The sequence below is a fragment of the Pelophylax lessonae genome, assembly GCF_965119305.1.
Source record: "Pelophylax lessonae genome assembly, chromosome: 1".
Taxonomy (NCBI): domain Eukaryota; kingdom Metazoa; phylum Chordata; class Amphibia; order Anura; family Ranidae; genus Pelophylax; species Pelophylax lessonae.
The window spans coordinates 329,914,377-329,938,135 of record NC_138768.1 but is presented as its reverse complement, the minus strand read 5'-3'; the positions used below and the strand labels follow the sequence as shown (position 1 = coordinate 329,938,135).

The following is a 23,759-nucleotide window of genomic DNA, read 5'->3' as shown; positions in this document are numbered from 1 at the left end:
TAGATGAAAATTAGGGGGGTCGTCTTATACGCCGGAAAATACGGTACTCTTTAAAGTGGAGTTCCGCCCATTTTAATAAGTTTAGATGTACGTAATCCCCTTTAAAAATGCTTTTACCAATGGAAACTATTTTTTTTTTTTCAAGGAAATACCTTTTTTTCTTCTTTATTCATCTGCACTTCCGGGTCCAGCCGCCTATAGGCGATTACGTCACTCGGCGATTCGCAAGGGCTCCTGGGATAGCGGCGTAATGTATCCCAGCATACCTTGCGAATCGCCTTGTGACGAAATCTCGCATTATTACACCGGCATCAGCTGTACTCAGGGATTGTATTGCTTTGAGTCCACGCTCCGCTCCTCCTCTGCCCCGCCTCCTCTCATTGAGCTCTACGGGATGTATTGCTTTCAGTCCACTGAGAGGAGGCGGGGCGAAGGCGGAGCGGAGCGCGGACTTAAAGCAATACATCCCGTAGAGCTCACTGAGAGGAGGCGGGGTGGAGGCAGAGCAGAGCGTGGACTCAAAGCAATAGATCCCTGAGTACAGCTGGTGCCGGTGTAATAATGCGAGATTTCGTCACTAGGCGATTCGCAAGGTATGCTGGGATACATGACGCCGCTATCCCAGGAGCCCTTGCGAATCGCCGAGTGACGGAATCGCCTATAGGTGGCTGGACCCGGAAGTGCGGATGAATAAAGAAGAAAAAAAGGTATTTCCTTGCAAAAAAAAAATAGTTTCCATTGGTATAAGCATTTTTAAAGGGGATTACGTACATCTCAACTTATTAAAATGGGTGGAACTCCGCTTTAAGTAAATAATAATGTGTATATTTACTTTAACCACTTCTGGACCGGAAGGTTTTCTCCCTTAATGACCAGGCCATCTTTTGTGTTACTTTAACTGACAACTGCGCGGTTGTGCAACGCTGTACCCAAATACAATTGATGTCCTTTTTTTCCCATAAATAGAGCTTTTCTTTTGGCGGTATTTGATCACATCTGCGATTTTTATCTTTTGCGCTATAAACAGAAAAAGAGCAACAATTCTGAAAAAAAAAAAACAATAATATTTTTTACTTACTGCTATATAACATTGCCAATAAAAACAAATGTAAAAATCAAATTTTTTCATAATTTTAGGCCAACTTGTATTCTACTACATATTTTTGGTAAAAAAAAAAAAAATCACAATTAGGCCCCTTTCACACATGCTGTCCGTTTGTCCGTTTTTCATCAATCCGTTGACGGATGAAAAACGGACATCAATGCATCTCTATGGAAAAACGAATGTAAATAGATGATCATCCATTTACTTCCGTCATCATCAGTTTTTTTAAACTGATCATAGCTCTATTTTTCTTCCGTTAAAAAAAAAAAAAGGATCGGACGAAAAACGGATGTAAACTGACAAACTGTCAGTTTTTCATTCGTTTTTGCATTGGTAGTGGATGTAAAAAAAAACTGATGAAAAACGTATGAATACTTCATCCATTTTGACGTGACTGAACTGATGAAATGAATGGTCCGTATGTGTGAAAGAGTATATTGATTGGTTTGCACAAAAGTTATCGTGTCTACAAAACTAGGGGAAAGATTTATGTCATTTTTATTTATTTATTTATGTTTTACTAGTAATGGCAGCGATCAGCGATTTATAGCGGGACTGCGACATTGCGGTGGACAGATCGGACACCTAACTGACATTTTTTACACTTTTTGGGGGGACCAGTGACATTACTACAGCAATCAGTGCTAAAAATATTCACTGTTATTGTACTAATGACAGTGACAGGGAAGGGTCTACCACCAAAGGGTTAAATGTGTCCCTAGGGGGTGCTTTCTAACTGTGTGGGGGATGTTCTTATGGAATGAACACAGGGAGCTGTGTTCCTAAATAGGAGGAGCCCTGTGTTCATTGCTGACAGAACAGCGGTCTGCTGTGTTTACAACGGCAGACCGCCGTTCTGTCTCCACGGGAAGTGATCGCAGGTGCCGGTGTTCCGTGAGAATTACCTACCCGTGAGAAAAACCTACCCTCGTCACTTCCGGTGCACCCTCATTGTCTGTAACGCGGCGGTGACATTAAAACAGCTGCCCGACAATATGAATCATCTCCGCTCCTTCCCCTGACACTTCACTGATGTCGGCTAGTAAATATAAAAGCGCCGCCGGGTGTATGAGAAGATACATAACGGACCCGCCAGCCGCTTTTATATTTACTCGCCGACATCAGTGAAGTGACAGGGGAAGGAGCGGAGTTGATTCATATTGTAGGGCAGCTGTTTTAATGTCACCGCCGCGTGGGTAGCTTTTTTTCACGGACACCCTAATACTGTCATACTACTGCACATGCCCAGTAGTCAGCTCCTTATCTTTTTCATTCGGTTTCCGGGGCTCTGAGCATGCGCAGTGCTGCGCTGCTCAGCTGTTCCTGCCCGGAAGTGACGAAGGTAGGTTTTTCTCACGGGGTAGGTAAATCTCACGTTACACCGGCGACAATCGTGGCCGCCGGACCCGCAGAACAGCTTCCCCTGTGGAGAATGGGTGCGCACACAGGCCCCTACTCGCAGTAAGGTTACGTCATTACGCGGGACGGAGCCGACCTGCCGCAGTATATCTACTGCTGGCGGTCGGCATGTGGGTAAATTACACCTGTGTATGCACAGTATGCATACATCCAAGCATGACTTGCGTACAGGGACGTTTGACTGCCCCGAACGCAAACAGTGTGCAAAGTATAGTACAGTACATAGTTTGTGAGGCTTAAAAAAGACATCAGTCCATCCAGTTCAACCTATAATGCGCGTGTGTGTTTGCTGTTAACCGTACATTGTATACCCCTGTATGTTGTGGTCTTTAAGGTGCCTATCTAATAGTTTTTTTGAAACTATCGATGCTCCCTGCTGATATGACTGCTTGCGGAAGAGAATTCCACATCCTTACTGCTCTTACAGTGAAGAACCCCTTACGTATTTTAAGGTTAAACCGTTTTTCCTCTAGTTTTAGTGAGTGGCCACGTGTACGCTGCGCCTGTGACTCCCAAACAGAGAATTATACCCAAATGTACGTGGTACAACCCTCTTGTGGCTTTATGCATATACCCTATAGGAAACATGAACCACATCTCTGATGGTAACAGCTATTTCCTGCTTTCCTGCTCTCCATAATGGCCAACAGAAGAGCACAAAAGAGCACATACAAGTCATGAAACATGGTCTTTGGGGCACTTTTTGAATCAAAGAGTGTTTGAAGGTATCCAAGGTGCCTGCATTAAAGTGTTACTAAACCCACAACAGTAAAATCAGTCTGTATATGCAGTAAAGCAATGCTTGTTATACTTACTGGGGAACCTAAAATCTAGTGCACACTAGTTGTTTTTTTGACAGCTCAGGAGGAGCCGCTGTACTAACTATTAAACGTTAGTACAGCGATCTTCCCTGCTGTTCTATTGTGTTCTGACAGGGGATCGGCCCCCCACCAGAACACTTCGATCAGTGCTCTCAGCCATTGGCCTTTTTCGGTCATGCCACTTCTCTTGGACTGACTGCAAGTACACACAGGCCAAATGTCGGCTGGTTTCTATTGAACCGGCCGAAGCCATGTGACATTTGGCCCGTGTGTGCTAGGCCTAAGGGGTTAATCCTCTGCATTGTGTAAAAAAAAAGGCTGTTTGATACTTTTTTCTTTAATCCTCCCCTTCTTTTATTCATCTGCTGATAGTACAGAGCCTTGGAAGTACTCTGCACATGCTCAGTTTGGTAAGTATCGCTAGAGAGTTTTTTTTTTTTTTTTTTGGGAGGGTGCATGTGATCAGCACAGAGCCAATCAGCACTGTGCAGACAGAGGGTCAGGGGGTCATGCAGCCTCATGGGACAGTCAGAGGAGAATTAAAACTCCTCCTACAAGCTTTAACCAGACATTGATAAAAGTCACAAGACTGCTATATACTGCTGATGAAAAAAAGGTATTTAGCAGTTTATATTTACTACAATAATTGCATTTCCATGTTCTGTGTACTGTGGGAAACCAGATATAGTGAATGCAGGGTCCTGGGTTTAGTCACACTTTGAAGTACAGTCCTTGGATTCCAAAGGATGGTCGCAGGTTTGCTTTATGCCGCACATATTTATTGTCTATTGGTCTGATCAATGCTGGGACAAGTGCAGAAAGGTCAGTACACAACACTGCTCTCCTGATCCTTGGACGATTGGATCTTTGCTAGACCTGAAACAGGAGTGCATTCTGATATGCACACAATGGGGTTGATTTACTAAAGGCAAATGGACTGTTCACTTTGCAAGGGAGATTGTATTTTGCAGGGGAATTTCCCCCAGAGCTGAGTAAATAAAGTGAAGCTCTGCTGACTTCCAACACCCAACAAAAATTATTATTTTTTTAAATTTGCCTTGCACAAAGTTGGATATTCTTTAAAACCTAAAATTAGATCACATTCATTAAGCTCTGGGGCAAAGTGAGTAGCTTACTTACATTTATTCAATCAATTCCTTAATTCTTTTGATTCCCATATTGGATTGGATGAGGCCAATTGTTAATTGTTACTTCTTACCCAGCACTTCTGTTTTGCTTCTGATGTTTGCATGTACTTTATATGACGGACATGGAATGCAGTTCTTCTATTTTAAATTGGGTCTTATGAAGCAGCGTTCACTTGGGTTTTTGTTGCTTTCCTATTGTACTTGATTTCTTTATATAAGACAATGTAAATGGATCTCAAATGCAAGCAACTTTTCACTTTTGACATATTTCTATAGCTTTTGCTAGATGAGGCCTTAGTTGAACTGCACAAGCTTATATGGTAAGAAAAGCACCTACATTAATAGTGCATTCTAAGCATAAAGACTAAAGCCTGGTAAACACGATGAGATTATCGGATGAATAATCATCCGTTTTTTTTTTTTTTTGTTGTTTGTCTCATTTCGAAAATAAAGAGGTTACTCAACGTACGAAAATTCTCAGATGACAGAATACAATTTTGGAAGTGATGTAATGTGTTGAATTGATTTGTAATTTATTCTTTCATTTCTGAGCATGCGTAGTCTTGCTTTTACAATTTTTTTCAGACAAAAATTGTACTAATTAAACCAAAATCGGACGTTTTTGTCGTCTAAAAAGTCAGAATCGGCTGTCGAAAGCTCTATACTAAGGATCAGATAATCGGCCGGTCATTCGTTGTACGAAATTTTACTTCTTATTTTCTTATGGCGTGTACCGGCTCAGGGCCAATCCTAGGGTCACAGATGCCTGGACGCAGAAATATTTCTGGCGCCCCTACATGGGTGTGGTCATCTTACTAATTCCTCCCCTTTACAAATGTTTCTATGGCAACGACTCAAACATAGAGATGCTCCCCTAAGGAGTCTTCGTTACCCTTGGATCCTCCCACGATCTCTTAACAATAAACAAAATACAACAGAGTAGGCTAATGGGCGCCCCTAATGGATACAGAGAGGGCCTCTGTAAGAGAGTCTGTTAGAAAGAGCCCCCAATCATACTGCAGACATACTATAGGAGATGGTCAGAGACTGCAGACATGATACAAGAGATGTTCAGAGACTCCGAATATGATACAAGAGGTGGTCAGAAGTGCATACAAAAGAAAGAAAAGGAGCCGCAAACAACCTTGGACACCTTAAAACTTTTATTAAAGAGCCAAAAACATACTCACAGACAAGAAGGACATTTATCGCATGGAATGAGTCCACCACATGGGGAGGTAGTTGTCACTATCGTTGGACCGCTGACGCGTTTCGAGACTGCGGTCATGATACAAGAGATCAGGGCATCGATGCAGCCTCAGTGCAGCCTCAGTGCCCATCAAATGCAGCCTACCAGTGCCCATCAAATGCATCCTCAACAGTGCCCATCAAATGCAGTCTACCAGTGCCCACCAAATGCAGCCTACCAGTGCCCATCAAATGCAGCCTACCAATGCCCACCAAATGCAGCCTACCAATGCCAACCAAATGCAGTCTACCAATGCCCACCAAATGCAGCCTCAACAATGCCCATCAAATGCAGCCTCATCAGTGCCCACCAAATGCAGCATCATTAGTGCCCATCAAATGCAGCCTCATTAGTGCCCATCAAATGCAGCCTGATCGGTGCTCATAAAATGCAGCTCCATCAGTGCCCACCAAATGCAGCCTCGTCAGTGCCCATCAAATGCAGCCTCATCAGTGCCCATAAAATGCAGCTCCATCAGTGCCCACCAAATGCAGCCCAATTAGTGTCCATCAAATGCAGCCTTATCAATGCCCATCAAATGCAGCCTGCCAGTGCCCATCAAATGCAGCCTACCAATGCCCACCAAAGCAACCTTATCAGTGCCCATCAAATGCAGCCTACCAATGCCCACCAAATGCAGCCTACCAATGCCCACCAAAGCAACCTTATCAGTGCCCATCAAATGCAGCCTACCAATGCCAACCAAATGCAGCCTACCAGTGCCCACAAAATGCAGCCTTATTGGTGTCCATCAAATGAAGCCTACCAGTGCCCACCAAACGCAGCCTACCAGTGCCCACAAAATGCAGCCTACCAGTGCTCACTAAATGCAGCCTACTAGTGCCCATCAAACGCAGCCTTATCAGTGCCTGAATCACAGAGTGGCGATCTCCTGCTGTGTCATAGAGCTTTTGAATTGCCAGGGCGGCCACTGTAACAAAGTCTCGCCTCCTAGACAGGCTCCTATGATACACGCCACACTGATCCAATTTCCCGGCATTGGATCAGTGTGCTGCCTATCACAGGAGTTGGTCTAGGAGGTGGGACTTACAGCGGCTGCCCGGCATATCAAACCCAAGCTCTGTGTCACAGCGGGAGATGCCCACTGTGTGTGACACACACAAGGAGAGGAGGAGGGAGGGAGGGAGGGGAGGACTCTGGCACTTGAGCTTTGGTGCCCCCCTCTGACTCAGCTAACGGTGCCTGTGCACCCGCCCAGGATCGGGCCCTGTATGGGCTCCATCTGACAGTCTTTTTGATTACATCCACCCCCACTTTGGCTCCAAATGCAGACATTTTGTTTTCCTACTCTTTGGCCTAAACCCATGGACAATGGTATTGTAATTATAGGATTTGTTCCTATTCACACAAATTAATTTTTTTTGCTTCTCACCAACAACTTTTTTAGCATTTACACTACATGAAATTGGTAGTGCTTGCTCCCAATATGGTGGCTATTGATGTAAACAAAGGCCATGTCTGTATTTTTCGTACTTTATCACCATCATCATTATTATCATTGTCACAATAATATCTGTAAACTCAGGACGTCTACAACTGTAAGTGTGCCAGGCTAAATTGCAGGAATAATTTGCTGTTGCAGTAAGTGCTTTTCTGCAAGGCTAAAATGATGATCAATACAAATGCTGGCTAGAAAAGCACAATATAGTCAGATGGACTGAGGTATAATTCTTCAGCTACAGACTAAAGAGTACATTAGGATAAATTACACATCAAAAGCAAATTAGCTTAGATGGCAAATGCAGAGACTCACACTTCAGATGCTTGGCCATTATTTGTCACATGATGTATGTTTTGCAGCGGTTACTTATTAGTTGTCACACAATGTACTTTACAGTTTATGCATATTGTATTAAATAGCATCTAACTCCTATTTCTTCATTCTTGCAGTGAAAAGATCTTTTAGTCATTAGGGATGTACTTTAAAGTTGAACTCCAGGCAAACAACTAAAGGCACAGCTGATATACAGTGCTCAGCATAAATGAGTACACTCCAACAGATTTACCAGAAAACCTTTACTTTCCTTTCAGAATCAACATTTTCTATGGGACACTATACTACAAAATACTCCCACAAATGCGGGCCTTTGATTGCAATCAAGATTTGTTAAATTTACACACACAAAAAATTTTTTTTCCTAACAATTTCATTCAAGACCATGTTGCAAAAATAAATACACCCCAATGAAAGTCTTATGGGCCATACACACTATAAGATTTTCTGAAGACTTTTTCCTTTAGATTTACCAAAACCATATAATATGAGGTCAAACCTAAACACTTTCAATTTGTATGCAATCTGGCAGGCCCTTGTACTACATAGAAAAGGTAAATCTGAAGGAAAAAGTCTTCAGAAAATCTTATAGTGTGTATGGCCCTTTAGGAGCAAAGCTGAATCTTATGCCCCATACACACATGCAGATTATCTGCAGACTTTTGTCTGCAGACTTACCTTTTCTATGTAGTGCAAGGGCCTGCCGGATTGCATACAAATTGAAAGTGTTTAGGTTTGACCTCATATTATATGGTTTTGGTAAGTCTGCAGACAAAAGTCTGCAGATAATCTGCACGTGTGTATGGGGCATTAGACAACAAAATCCTAATTAACAATAATTTGACTACAGGTGAGTCCAATTAGTCATTAAACAGGAGTTCAGCAGACAGTTGCTTATAAAAGGGCATAACTTTGTAAAGAAAACCCCTTCCCATTTCATGCTGTCAGCAATGGCACCGCATGGAAGAGAAAAGTCACAAGGCCTGAGAAAGAAAATTATTTCTTTACACAAGAAATGTGAAGGCTACAAGAAGATCAGCAAAGCTTTACTTATCAGTCAGAATACTGTAGCAAAAGTGATACAAAAATGTAACAAACATGGAACTGCAACCATCTCACAGAGACGTCCAGGCCACTCACGGAAGGTAGCACCTCGACAGGAGCATCTCCTGAGGAGAAGGGTTGAAGAAAATTGCCATGCAAGATTACTGCAGTTAGCTAAAGAAGTAGAAAGCCAAACTGGGGTGACTGTTTCCCGTGACATAATATGGCATACACTCAGGGGCGTACCTAGAGCATTTGGCACCCGGGGCGGATCCTATATCTGGCACCCCTCCCCCCCCAGGCAACGAACATTGACGTGTCATGTGTAAAATGTATGGAGACCCCCTTTTACATTACACAGAACCCTTACCCCTGGACCCCTTTACATTACACAGCCCCCGTACCCCTGGACCCCTTTACATTACACAGCCCCTGTACCCCTGGACCCCTTTACATTACACAGCCCCCTTACCCCTGGACCCCTTTACATTACACAGCCCCTGGACCCCTTTACATTACACAGCCCCCTTACCCCTGGACCCCTTTACATTACACAGCCCCCTTACCTCTGGACCCCTTTACATTACACAGCCCCTGTACATTACACAGCCCCCTTACCCCTGGACCCCTTTACATTACACAGCCCCTTACCCCTGGACCCCTTTACATTACACAGCCCCTGTACCCCTGGACCCCTTTACATTACACTGCCCCCTTACCCCTGGACCCCTTTACATTACACAGCCCCCCATTGGAACCCTTTACATTACACAGCCCCATCCCCCATACAACCCTTTACATTACACAGCCCCTCAATATAACCCCTTTACAATACAAAGCCCCCACCAATAGAACCCCTCTACAATAAATCCCCCCATAGAACCCCTATACAATACAAAGCCCCCCCATAGAACCCCTATACAATACAAAGCCCCCCCATAGAACCCCTATTCAATACAAAGCCCCCCCCCATACAACCCCTATACAATACAAAGCCACCCCCCCCCCAAAAAAAAAAACCCTTTACAATACAAAGTCACCCCCCCTCAAAATAACCCCTTTACAATACAAAGCCCCCCCTCAAAATAACCCCTTTACAATACAAAGCCCCCCCTGCCCCCCCTCAAAATAACCCCTTTACAATACAAAGCCCCCCCCGCCCCCCCCTCAAAATAACCCCTATACAATACAAAGCCCCCCCGCCCCCCTCAAAATAACCCCTTTACAATACAAAGCCCCCCCCCCTCAAAATAACCCCTTTACAATACAAAGCCCCCCCCCCTCAAAATAACCCCTTTACAATACAAAGCCCCCCCGCCCCCCCTCAAAATAACCCCTTTACAATACAAAGCCCCCCCCTCAAAATAACCCCTTTATAATACAAAGCCCCCCCCCTACCTTTTTAGGAGGAGAGCGGAGGAGGAGGAACTGTTTAAAGCAGAGAGGATGTGAGAGACTCACTGTCACTCCCGAGCCCTGAATACACAGCGATCGGCGCCTCGGCGGGAACTGCAGAAGTTACTATGCTGGTTAATGAGCAGGTGATTGGTTGATAGGCGGTCCTAGCAACCAATCGCCTTTTCATTAACCAGCATAGTAAACTGCGGCAGCGCCGATCGCTGTGTATTCAGGGCTCGGGAGTGACAGTGAGTCTCTCACATCCTCTCTGCTTTAAACAGTTCCTCCTCCTCCGCGGTGGAAGCAGTCTGACGGCCGGCCCCGGGTGTCACCCTGATCTTCCCTGACACACTGACACCCCCCTAATGTGTGGCACCCGGGGCGGACCACCCCCCCGCCCCCCCTATTGGTACGCCACTGCATACACTGCAGAGGAATGGCATGCATGGGTGTCGTCCACTAAGGAAGCTTCTCTTAAAGCCCATGCACAAAAAAAGCCCACCTAGAATTTGCCAGGGCCCATGCTGAAAAAGAAGAAGACTACTAGGACTCTGTACTTTGGAGTGATAAATGTTTTTGGAACTGATGGCTTCAAAACTGTATGGTGTTTATAAAAAAAAAAAAAAAAAACTGTATGGCGCCACAAAGGTGAGGAGTACAAAGAAAAATGCATGGTACCTACAGTGAAACATGGTGGGGGCAGTGTCCTTCTGTGGGGCTGCTGGTGTCAGGGGGTTGCATTTCATTAATGGAATCATGAATTCACAGATGCACTGCTCTATATTGAAAGAGAAGATGCTACCATCACTTGCCCTTGGTCGTCGTGCACTTTTCCAACATGACAATGATCCAAAACACATCTAAGGCCACTGTTGCATTTCTCAAGAAGAACAGGGTGAAAGTGATTCAGTGGCCAAGAATGTCTCCTGATCTGAACCCAATTGAACACCTATGGGGGAATTCTGAAGGGACAAGTTGAGCATCACTGTCCATCCAGGATCCAGGCTCTAAAAGAGGTCATTCTTGAAGAATGGAAAAAGATAGATGTTGGAATATGTCACCAACGTGTTTATTCTATGCCTAGAAGACTTGGTGCTGTCCTTACAAATCATGGTGGTCATACAAAATACTAGATTGAGTAGTTTTTGTTGTAGGGTCTATTCATTTTTGCATCAACTAATTTGAGTAAAACTGAAGATTTTGTAATGAGCTAAACGTGTAATGAGCAAAACAAATGTTCTATAAAGCTCAGTTTTTGTCAAAGTTTTGGAAATTGTTCTTGTGTTCATTGAAATATTGATTAAAATCTAACTTTTCAATAGGGGTGTACTCATTTATACTGAGCACTGTACATATGTAGGAACTGTTACTTTCAGAGGCATGTATTTCTACCCTTACAGTCCAGAGATTTTCACAGCATTACCACACAGACCTGGCCTTCTTCTTTTGCAGTTAAAGTGATTTTAAACGATCACCTTGTAAAACAACCCATTCAGTTTAAAATACAAATGAAATGCAAAACATTTTTGTTTTTTATAAGTGATCGCATTCGCTCTGTTCTCAGCTGCATAAGAGCTGGGAGAGGAAAAGCAGCAGTACACTGAGCTTCCCAGTGAATGGCTATGCAGCGGGGGGTGTCAGAACAAGTCTGATCACTGGAGGAGAGTACACTGAGTTCCCAGCATAGCTAGAGAGCTGACCATGGTGTGCTCTCCTGCTTAGAGTGGTCAGTTTTTAATAGGAAAGCAAGGAGACTAGCGCGATCACCAGGGATTTCACACAAAGGAAGCAAAACACAGAGAACAGGATACTTTTTCACACAAGTACATGATACAGCAGGCACATATCAGGAATATAAGGTGTTAGGGTAACAAAAGCTTTAAGCAATATAGGTAGGTCATCTCCCTGCCTCCAACCTGTTACAGTAAAGGAGCAGCAACAGTCTGCTGAGGTCACCTCTTCTGCTCTCTCCCCTTTATTCATTATTTTCTTGTCTTCACATGAGAATTCAGTACACTTGATTGGCCCTAAGTGCTGAGCATTACAGTATAGGGGATTACATGATGCTAATTTAAAGTCAAATTTAGGTATTTTCACTAGTTGCATTAAAACCCACAACTGTATTGAACGTGTCTGTTACCTAATTTAAAAAGTTGGGGACTACTTTGTTCTATCTCTCACTAAAATAATTTTAATAACCAACATGTATCTTCATGTACATGTATTCCCGTAGCAATGCCAAACCTGTCACACACTAGGAAAAGCCCATTGACACAGGCCCCTAGAAGGATAAGATTAAAAATGGCATCACCTGCATTATATCCTCGGTTACATGCAGACATAGAATTAGCCTGTTGTTTAAAGCTACTGTATAGCAAAAGTTTATGGCTGTGACTAAACAAATGATAATATTGCCATTTAATAAATAATATTAATATTATTAAAAAACATCCACTTCTCTCTGGTCTATAGGGGTAGGTCCAGCAATAAAATATATATCATAAACTGTAAATGAAAATGTTGTATACTGTATGAAGAATAAAAAAATGGGCAGCTTAGATACTGTTAAGGAATTATCACAACAAAATGAACAAGTGGGATAAAAATCACAAAAAAAGATGAGTAGCAAAAATACCAAAAACCATAAAGCAATAAAACCGCACAATGGAAGACCTACCTAAAGAAACAAAATACAATTAACTCAAACCTTCATAAACTGGATAGATTACTAGCCAACAAGCTTATTCAACATTACCATTCCCAGGGTATTAAACAATAGCTAATCTGTCAGGCCCCCTTCCAAATGTGCCAAACCTCCAAATGTTCCCTCAAAGTGACTCCTCGGCAGGTCTTCCCAGTCAGGTCCCTTCCAGTCCAGGCCTCCCTCAATGTGCCTCTCTCTCACATTCTTAATCTATTTTTTTCAATTTACTATCATTGAGACTTAGATTGGTCCAAACAGCACAATCATATCTTTTTCATGAAAGTGTTCAGATGGAACTCAAGCCCCTTTGATATACAGCCTATCCAATATTAGGTTCTCTCCTTACTATTTGTAATCTCCTGGCATTACACATGGACCTTTTGGCAATCAATTGAGCAGTTCAGCATACCAAAGCCATATGTTCCCACAGGAACGCGCTTGTCCGATTCTAATTATAATGTGTAATACGTAATACGTAACATTTGGCTTTAGTATACTAGGAAAGGTGACAACAGGAAGACCAGTTCTCTTGGGAGACAGTACACACTCTTCTAAATTACCAACAAGTTCCTTGCATACATACTGTACATACTTTGGCCCATATCTCATATTAAATCCATATACATCTTTTATGGACCCCAGATGATGTCTTAGAAGACGAAAAGCATTGGTTTTTAATAATTTAGGCCATTGCACTTCGATTTCACATGTTGGATGATGATACAAGCGTTTGTGATTTGGGTGTGGTGTACGTTTTCTACCTTTTTGTTAATACATTTTGAGATACAGTGTTACACTATGTGGAGTGTAACAAGACCGTTCCTTGAGTAGCGGTCCTACCGTGGAATGATGTTGTGATATTTCCAGAGTTCTCTGTATGCACCATTTCCAGCTATACCTTAAATGGTGTTGACTCAGAGCTCATGGTATCTGAGTCCACATTCTCTGGTAAGCAGTGATTCTATATGACTGGGGGTGATTTATACACGTATGGTGGCAAGATTAATTTATACCACGAAGTTTACACTGGGATCTTCCTTCCATTTCATTCTACATTATTGATTATTGTGGACTTATACTTACGGACTTTAATGTTATTTATGTTTCAATGGTTTTTATTGAGTTTTTAAAAAAAAAGGCATAACAGTGCAAAATGAGCCAACATGACTCGACCATGCCGTTAGAAAACGGTACATCACATAGAATACATGAAATACAAAGATGCATATTCAGTTAACTGCTATATCATAGATCAGGAATCAGTAAAAACAAAAAACATTAACAGTAGAATGTAGCTAGGCATCTGCTAAACAAGGTAGAGACGGTGCCCCCGCACTACAACACTAAAGGTCAGGCGGTCCGGGTCCGACCCCCCCCCCGGCGCCCCTGCGGGAACACACTGCGCCCTTGGGAGGAGGCGGCCCCCAACCCCCGACCCCAATACCGAGCACTCGGCTAGAGGAGGCAGCATCCCACTATCCGTGCACTGTCAGGGAGAGAAAGAAAAAAAGGAAATAAAGAAAGAAGGAAAGAAGACAAGACCGAAGACAAAGATGAGAAAAATTAGAAAAAGGTAGCAGGAATGGAATGAGGGAAAGGAGGAAAGGAACATCAGCGGCTGGTAATAAAGGAAAGGGTCGACATCCAGGTCCAGCACTTCCCAGTGGGGTAGGTCCCCTGAACTCCCCGTCCAAGGAGACCAAGGTGCCCGATCCCCCCTAAGGGGGGCCGGCCAGATACCTGATCCAGGGGTCCCATGTCTTGTCAAACATGCGCATCTTATCATTCAATAGCGCCACCATCCGTTCGTTTATCATGATCCAGGTCAGTTTGGCTTTTAATAGCTCTAAAGGCACTACAGGGGTGCGCCAGGAACGGGCTATAGCTATCTTAGCGGCCGTGAACACAAAGGCTATAAGGCGTTTGGCGGGTTTGGATGCCCCCTCAACCGGTTTACCCAAGAGGGCATGTTGTGGATCTTTTACCAGGTTGACCTGTGTCAGGGAATAAACAAAGTTATAGACACGGATCCAAAAGCGTCTAACCTTCGAGCAAGTCCACCAAGTGTGGAACACAGCGCCCGCCTGTCTGCATCCCCGGAAACAGTTGGGGGATGCAGTGCGAACTTTAATGTTATTTATATGTAACTTGGTCACCTTGCACTTTATAATTAATTTTTATCTTTTCATGTATTGATATTTTCTCAGCGCTGCACTTTTTTATCACAATTTTTGTTGCAATGTTCTGTCCATTGTAGTGCAAGCAGCTCTATTCTATATTCAAATTAGCGTGGTGTTGCACCTATACACTCATATATACATATATTAATTGCATATATTTCCTATAAATATACCGTAGATATTTTATTGAGAAAGGTACTGTATTTTCTGGCGTATAAGACTACTTTTGAACCTCAAAAAAATCCCCCAAAAATGGGGGGTCGTCTTATACGCCGAGTATAATATCTCCAAGGTAACCTAAGTATAAGTATTACCGGTAGATGAAAATTAGGGGGGTCGTCTTATACGCCCAGTCGTCTTATACGCCGGAAAATACGGTAATTTCTTACATAGTGTATTATTGATGTTTTGGAGCTTTAATAATAATACCTGGGAAAGTAAAATTAATAGATCAGTTTGCCTGTTATACATAATTCTTAAAGCTGGCCATAAATTTTTATTTTTTTTTTTTCATTTGGCCAGTGGGCTGAATGTAAAAAAAAAAAACTAACAGATTCCACCACCCACAAAAACGAGGTGGATGGTGGAATCCCTCTCACCCGGATATTGTATTCTGAAAGCGTGAACCGCCGCTGTCAAAATCCACTGGTCAGAGGCTGGAATGACTGCAGCCACATCCACTAACTGAGAGTAGTTTTCCAGCATGTTCCTTAGCAGGGATGGCTACACACGGATCAAAATCTGTCTGGTTCCTGCTTAACTGCGAAACTTAACTGAGTTTTGGTCAGTGTGGCCAACTCTTAACCTAATTCCTAACTGTCATTTTAAAACCTTAGTTTATTTCTCAGACAATCTGTGGGCCCTAACCATTAAAAAACCCCTAAAGTTACCCATAAACTCTTAAAGAGGAAGTAAAGCTTCCTCTGTAACTTGTACCTATAGGTAAGCCTATGATAAGGCTTACCTTTAGGTAGTGTAAATATCTCCTAAACATCCACAGTTTAGGAGATATTTACTTTGCATGCAGCCAGTGACATCCTTCAGAGCCCTGTACCGTGAACGGCGGCTCCTGTGCGCATGCGTGGGAGTGACGTCATTGCAGCTCCAGCCAATCAGATGGCCGGAGGATGCGAACTCAGAAGTAAGGCGGCTGGACATGTCGGTCGTGTCACAGATGAGCGGGCAGCGCTGCGGGGGCTTTGTTCTAAGGCTAAGTATTTCATAATGAGCTAGTGCTAGTGCATACTAGCTCATTATGCCTTTGTCAGTTTTTTTTTTTTTCTGAGGTTTACAACCTCTTTAAAGTTGAACTCCAGGCAGATAAAAATGATGCACAAATTAAATTGATTGTAAACGATCACCTTGTAAAACAACTTATTTAGTTTAATATAGAAATGAAAGGCAAAACATTTTTGTATAGATATAAAAAAAAAAAACATTATAAATATCTCTTTTCCCTTTTTGTGATCACATTCTCAGCTGCATAAGACCTGGGGGAAGGAGAAGCAGCAGCACACTGAGCTTGCCAGTGAACTGGGAGGGGGGGGGGGTCAGGACAAGTCTGATCATTAGAGGAGAGCAGCCTGAGTTCCCAGCATAGCTAGAGAACTGACCATGACGTGCTCTTCTGCTTAGTGTGGTCAGGTTTATTAGTACAGTAGAGGGACTAGCAGGAACACCAGGGATTTCACACAAAGGAAGCAATACAAAGAGAACAAGATATGCTCTCATACAAGTACGTGGTACAGCAAGCACATATCAGGAATATGAAGTGTTGGAGTAACAAACACAAATGCAGCTAGGTATTCAATAAGAGATCATGTAATATGATTTTTTTTTTTTTTTTTGTGAAAGCAACTAGTGTAAACTGTTAAATTTGATTTTATATCAGCTACTTGCAATCCCCCATGCAGTAGCACTCGGGGAGGGGGGGGGGGGGGGGGTAGGAGTGTAAACCAATCAAGTGTGTTGCATGCAAACGCTCGGACAAGAAAATGCCAGTAGGAAGCAAAAGCAGTTCTTGCTGCTCTTTATGTCTCCAGTTAGCAGAGTTGGGTAGAGTGAGGACAGCACAAGAGAAAGTGGTGTAATCTGCTTGGTTGTGAAGGCGGCAGGGTTGTGTACGTTTAGAAAAGTATGGCCAGAAATACATATATGTTGGCACATACATCGCTTTGACGCATGGATTTTGCTATTTGCAGGGAGTTCAGCTATAATCTCAACACTAAACATAACTTTACCATAGTTATAATCCTAATTCCAATTTTCATTTAATGCTAAATATTTGCTATGTCAGGACAAATCTATGCTGTCATATAGAGTTAGTGTGATTCTAACCTGAAGGTTTTTCATCTTAATGCATTCAATGCATTAAAGAGGAAGTAAACTCTCTTTTTTCACTTTTACCTACAGGTAAAGCCTATAATAAGGCTTACCTGTAGGTACTGTGAATATCTCCTAAACTTGCATTAGGAGATATTCAGAGTGTACAAACTTGTTTAGGAGATATTCAGAGTGCATGCAGCCGATGATGTCATGCCATGCGCTTTGAAGGTCTAGCTTACTGTGCCGGACCTTCAGAGCCGTGCCGTAAATGGCGGCTCCCGTGCACCTGCACGGGAGTGACGTCATTGTTGCTCCGGCCACTCACAGCTCCAGAGCCCGCGAATCCAGAAGAAACACCGGGGAAGATCTCAGCTGTCTCAGCGGTGTGCGGGCGCCGCTGGAGGGCTTCCTTCTAAGGTAGGTATTTCATAATGAGCTAGTATGCGATGTATACAGCCTATTTATTCCTTTGTCTTACAGGTTTTATCCCCAACCTCTTCAAGGTAAAAAACCTTTGGTGCTGGAGCTCTCCCCTAGCCCCCCCCCCCTCTTTTACTTACCCTAGCATGATAAAATCCAGCTCCTGCTGCTGTCTCCCTCAATAGCCTAATAGCAGTGAGAGCATTGGCTCCCAGTGCTGTCAATTAAATGCTGTGACACTGGAGCAGGGGGGTGGGGCAGAGTCCCGCTGTCCATGTCAATGGACGTAGCAGCGGGACCCGTGAGTAAGCACGCACGGGTGCCCCCATGGAAAGCAGCTTTCGATGGGGGCACCTGCCGAAGAGGAGACGATCTTCTCAGAAGAAGACGATCAGGGCTGCTCAGTGCAAAACTACTGCACAGAGCAGGTAAGTATAGACATGTTTGTTATTTTAATTTGAAAAAAAAAAACTAAGAGTTACAACCACTTTACTGCTGTTCAGTACAGCAAAAGATTGTTGCTTTAATGCCTGCAGTGAATACAACTGATCTAACCAGTCCCTCCCCAGTATGTGGTATTAGCTGAGGATGTCAACTTCTTAAAAAAAAAAAAAAAACTTTCCTAAAAACGCTGCTAAACTCCTGTAAGAGAAAAACACAGGTGGTCTGCCTATGTAAATAAGGCAGATTGTCGTTCTGTTACTACAGAAGACATGGATCCTGTGTCTCTGCTAAACAGTGGCACTGATCCATACTTTCTCCAAGCGCCTCCCCCACAGTAGTAAAGCACTGGTCAGGCACACCCTTTGAACGCACCTGATGTTAACCTCTTTCATGCCGGTGTCATTAGCACAGGGACAGTGCATTTTTGTTTTTTAGCACTGTTTTAGTGTCACTGGTCCCCAAAAAGTGTCAGTTAGTGTCCCGACTGTCCGCCGTAATACTGCTGTCTCGCTATAAATCGCTGATCACCGCCATTACTAGTAAACAAATAAATAAATAAATAAAAATATCCCATAGTTCGTAGACGCTATAACTTTTGTGCAAACCATAAGCAGAATCATATGTGGCAGAATACATATTGGTATAAATTTATTAAGAAATTAGAATTTTCCATTTTTTGTTTTATTGGATATGTTTTATAGCAGAAAGTAAAATATATATATATATTTTTTTCCAATTTGTCTCTCTTTTTTTGTTTATAGCGCCAAAAAAAAAAAAAGTGCAGAGGTGATCAAATACCACCAAAAGAGAGCTCTATATGTGGGGAAAAAGGACATAAATTTTGTTTAGCTACAGCATTGCATGACTGCGCAATTGTCAGTTAAAATAACGCAGTGCCTTATTGCAAAAAATGGCCTGGTCATGAAGGGGGGTAAACCTTCTGGAGCTGAATTGGTTAAGCTTACAGTGTGCATGAGTGCTGGTTCACACATATGCGATGTCAGACATTGCATGTGATTCGCAGGCGCACCGCTCTACAAATCACATGTGATGTCTGTGCATTGCTAATTCAGCTATACAGACTGTATGGCTGAATTCGCATCGCATTTGGACCAAAGTTGCACAGGGTCCTTTTTTGGTCCACACCAGAATGGGATCGCATGGGTGTTGCATATGTGTGAAACGGCACTGAGGCCTTGGATGTCTTCCTCTGGAAGCAGAACATACAGAGCTGTTAGAGTTGTTCTTAGAGAATAAAAATCACACACACACAGATTGACCTGGATTTACCTGTGTCTTTTGTTCAGCCTTACTAACTATGTACCACCAAATGTTTGACCAAATTGTCAAAACCAATCTGTATTTCTGCTGTGCCCATCAAATCAAATACAGTATACACTTACAATTAAATAGCGGAATTGCAATACTACTATCAAAACATAATTTGCCATTAGGCAAACCCAGAAATATCAAAGATATTGTAATATAAGCGACAAGAAAAATTCTTAGTTGCCCCCAACAGGAAAAGTGAAAATCCAGTGAATGAATATTTATTATGGATTTGTATAGGTGTGTGTACTACATCAAATGTATGAATAGATATGAAATACTTAAAAATATGTTTTAGATATTCAGATATAAAAAAATCTGTACAATAAAGTGTTGATACTTAAATATCCCTTTGCGTCGATAATTGTTAGTTTTTTCATCTTTGTTACCTGAAACATCTGCAGTACATTGTATGTTTATAGAACTATTCTTTGCATCTTTTGTCAGTTATTTGAAAGTTACTTTGAGGATAAACTTTAATTGTTACATGCAAGTAAGTGAAATGAGATCTCTTTCTCTCTTTAGTGCCGCTGATGCCCGTCTTCAAGCTGAAGCTGCCTCTGTAGCTGCCCAGCAGGCACTGGAGGCATCTCGAGCTGCTCGGATCCTCTCAAATGACCTGGAAGAACTGCTGGAGACACCAAGTGAGTATATTTATTAAAATGCAACTTCAACTATATTATCACATTTGCAAATCAGCCCTTAGTAGAGGTACTTGTATGTCTGTTTAGAAGTCTCTGGCATTGACTTCTGCTTATAATTGTAAACCAGTCACAGCATTGTATACCAGACAGAAGTGCCAACAACAATACTAAAAGGTAAACCAGCCTTACTTAAATTTCTTATTAAGAAAGAACCCCATTCACATCTCAGCTTGAAGCCCGGAGCTCCAAAAGCTGGAGGAGAAAAAAATCTGTTCTCCTCTATGGAGTGGGTTCACATCTCCACTCCAAGTCGCCTGAAGCCAAACACCTGCAGCTCAAAAAAGTTCTGGAGTTTTTTTCTAGCTGAAATTGGGCAGATTTGTGCATTTTTTGCATCTTTTTCTTCCCATAGAAATGAATAAAAACGAGTGATTTGCGGGTTTTTGTGAGATTTCTGCTCAAATGCTAAAATGAAAAAAAATAAATAAATAAATAGTAATAATACATGAATAAATAAACATAACAAATAACACAAATAACTAAAATCATCATAAAGAAATAATAAATAAATACAATATTTTATTAATAAATAAATAAATAAATAATAACCCCATAACCTTAAAAAATATTAAATGAATAATAAAAATAATAATAATAATAATAAACACCTAAATCCAAACAAAAAAATAATAATATAAATAATAATGATAATAATAATAATAAATGTTATTATTAATATTATTAAAAATAATGTATTTCTTTATTTTGTGATAAGGTTAGTGTGTTTATTTATTATTATTATTTTTTAAAGGTTGGAGGTCAAGTGCCGGTTCACACTGAAGCGGCACGACTTTGGGGGCGACCTGTGAAGTCGCGTGCACCGCTGTGCACCGCGACTTCGGCGCGACTTGCAGGGACTTCACATAATGGAAGTCTATGCAAGTCGCTCCGAGGTCGCCCCAAAGTAGTACAGGACCCTTTTTTTAAGTCAGAGCGACTTGTGTCGCTCCTATTAGAACGGGTCCTGTACTACTCAATGGACCGCGACTTGTCAGGCTGACAAGTCGCCTGACAAGTCGCGTCAGTGTGAATGGGCTCTAAAGCTGATTTCCAGTCTGGGGAAAAAAAATTAATAAAAGTCAGCAGCTACAAATACTGTAGCTGCTAACTTTTAACATAAGGACACTTACCTATCCAGGGATCCAGCGATGTCCGCACCCTAAGTGGATACGTTTATCTACTTTGGGTGCAGGCAGCGGCATTGCAAGTAAGGGAAACTGGCAGTGAAGCCTTCAGGCTTCACAGGCAGTTTTTTCTACTGTGCATGCGCGAGTCACGCTGCATTTTCTGAAAGATCCCGCCATCTTCTGGGACACACACAGGTCCCAGAAGGCAGGGGGGGGGGGAAGGAGAAGGGGCCGGACTTGATGTAGATCGCCATGCGACGATCTTATCAGGAAGTGGGAGTGGGTACCTGTCAAAATCAGGTATCCGCTCCCCCTCTTCCCCCAAAAAAGTGCCAAATTTGGCAGTGGAGGGTGCAAACAAGGGGAGCTTCCCCTTTTGTGTGGAGCTATGCTTTAAGGTTAGGGGTTAAATATTTATTTATTTTTACATAGTATTCATTTATTGTATTTATTTATTATGTTTTAATGATAATTTTTATTTATTAATATTATTATTATTATTATTTTTATTATAATTATAATTAGCATTAGTAGTAGTGATAGTAGTAGTAGTGTTAACACCCTAACCTTAACAAAAAAAAAAATAATAATAATAAGACAATAAATAAAATATTAACCCTAATCCTAACCCTAACCTAACCTTAACTCTAACAGATTACCTTAATGATAACAATTAAAAAAAAAGAATGATAAGTGAAGAATAATAATAAAAAAAATAAATAAAAGCTGATGGAAGAGCTAAGAAAGCTGAAAAACCTAGCAACAAATGATGCAACAGATAATAGTTTTCTCTACTGGTTAATTAAAAAAACGCCAAAGCTCAAAAGCACTGTATAAAACACCCAAAAACGTGCATAAAAATGCACCAAAATCACACATAAAAACACACAAAAAAAAGCGCTAGAAAAACACTCAAAGACGCTACGGTAAGGTGTGAATGCAGCCTAAAATAACTTTCAGATCTTAAGAAAGCCCTACTAGCAATTATATATATATATATATATATATATACTCTATATATGTATATACACATTTGAGACACAGAGCTGTTCTATATGAGAAAATGACTTTCAGTAATCATTTTGCAATTGAACAAAAAATATTAATGCCCAGAAAACAAACAGAGACAGTGAAAACTGTAGCGTCCTCTCACACGGTCAGTGAAAAAGTACCCAGTTACATTGGTGGTCAGAAGGAAAAGACCCTTTTACATTGGTGGTAAGTAAAAGAAGGGCATTGTTACATAAGTGGTCATTTGGTCGTATTGTCAGTCGCTGAGAATACCCCCCTGACAGGTAGATCATTTGCATTAGTAGTTACTTATCTGAGAGTCAGAAATTGTTAACAGCTCAATGGACCCCTAGCAACCTCTGGAGGAAACCTAGGGTTTGACAGAACCCTGGATTGACAAAGGCTGCCTTTTCCATTAGTCCTGTTTTGGCAACATCCATAATGCAATGTCTATGGGAGGCCTCATGAGCCCCTAATGAAAGTTCACAGGGAGCAAAGTGATTGAGCATGGAGAGAAAACCTTGGCCATTCACTATTTTTTTCCCTGGGGTCACAAGTGCCTGTACACAGCTTACTCTTCATGCCTCACTTAAAAGGATGCTTGATAACACACATTGAGCCGATTATTAATGTCTAAAAAACACAATGACTAAGCTGTGGACATTCGGGGACATGAATGATAAAAGCATCAGTGTATATTGACCCCTATGGTTGTAGGCCTTGTGATAAGATCTACAGACTATAGCTCCAGTGCTATGCTGTCTGCTATTGCAATTGCTAATACATTCCATTTCCTAAATTCCGTGTTTAACCGCTTAAGGACCGCCCCACGTACATATACTGCGGCAGGACGACCATTAAGCACAAAATCACGTACCTGTACGTTATTCCTTTCTTCGGCTCTGTGGCGCACGTGCCTCTGGAGCCCCACTCCCACAGTGATTGTAATACAGCCTTTCTCAAGGTTTTTACCACAGAGGAATCCTCCAAATTATTTTCAAGTCTCAGGAAACTCTGGTTATTATTAGATCTACTGATCTAAACCATTAGTGTGTACATGCAAATTAACCATTAGGGTCTGTTCATACTGCCTCGCAACCCAAAATGCTGCTGCCCGCTCACCTAACCCATGTGGAGATACCAGTGTTTTGAGCTGCAGAGCCATGTGTCAAGGCGTGGTATGATGTGCATTTTATCACAGAGCTCCCTTTTTTTTTTTTGGACTAAATTTTATGTGAGCTGTACAAAGGGACTCTTCATTCATCTCACTGCACAGCAGCAAGGTGTGCTGCGCTTATTGTGTGTTGATATGCAGGGCCATCCAGAGCAGTGCATTATTATGCAAACATGTTGCATAATATCGCACAGCTTTGGAAAGCAGTGAAACACTGCATGGGATTGTAGGCTGCACCTTAGCTCAAACTATCTATTCATAACCATTAGAAATAAATAGACAAACAGCAAGATGGTGTTGAAATGGCCGCGGCACCTTTATTGGTATAAATTCATCCATAAAACCTTATTAAAAACATAAAT

At 42.0% G+C, this 23,759-nt stretch overlaps 1 protein-coding gene across 1 annotated transcript in view; it reads left to right on the top strand.

Moving 5' to 3' along the window:
- Nucleotides 1-23,759, top strand: part of JPH4 (junctophilin 4) — a 42,652-nt gene that overhangs the window by 12,355 nt on the left and 6,538 nt on the right. Inside the window, exon 3 of the mRNA XM_082270447.1 lies at nucleotides 19,907-20,025. Within this exon, the coding sequence (XP_082126573.1) occupies nucleotides 19,907-20,025 (119 nt within the window). The remainder of the gene's footprint in view (nucleotides 1-19,906; nucleotides 20,026-23,759) is intronic.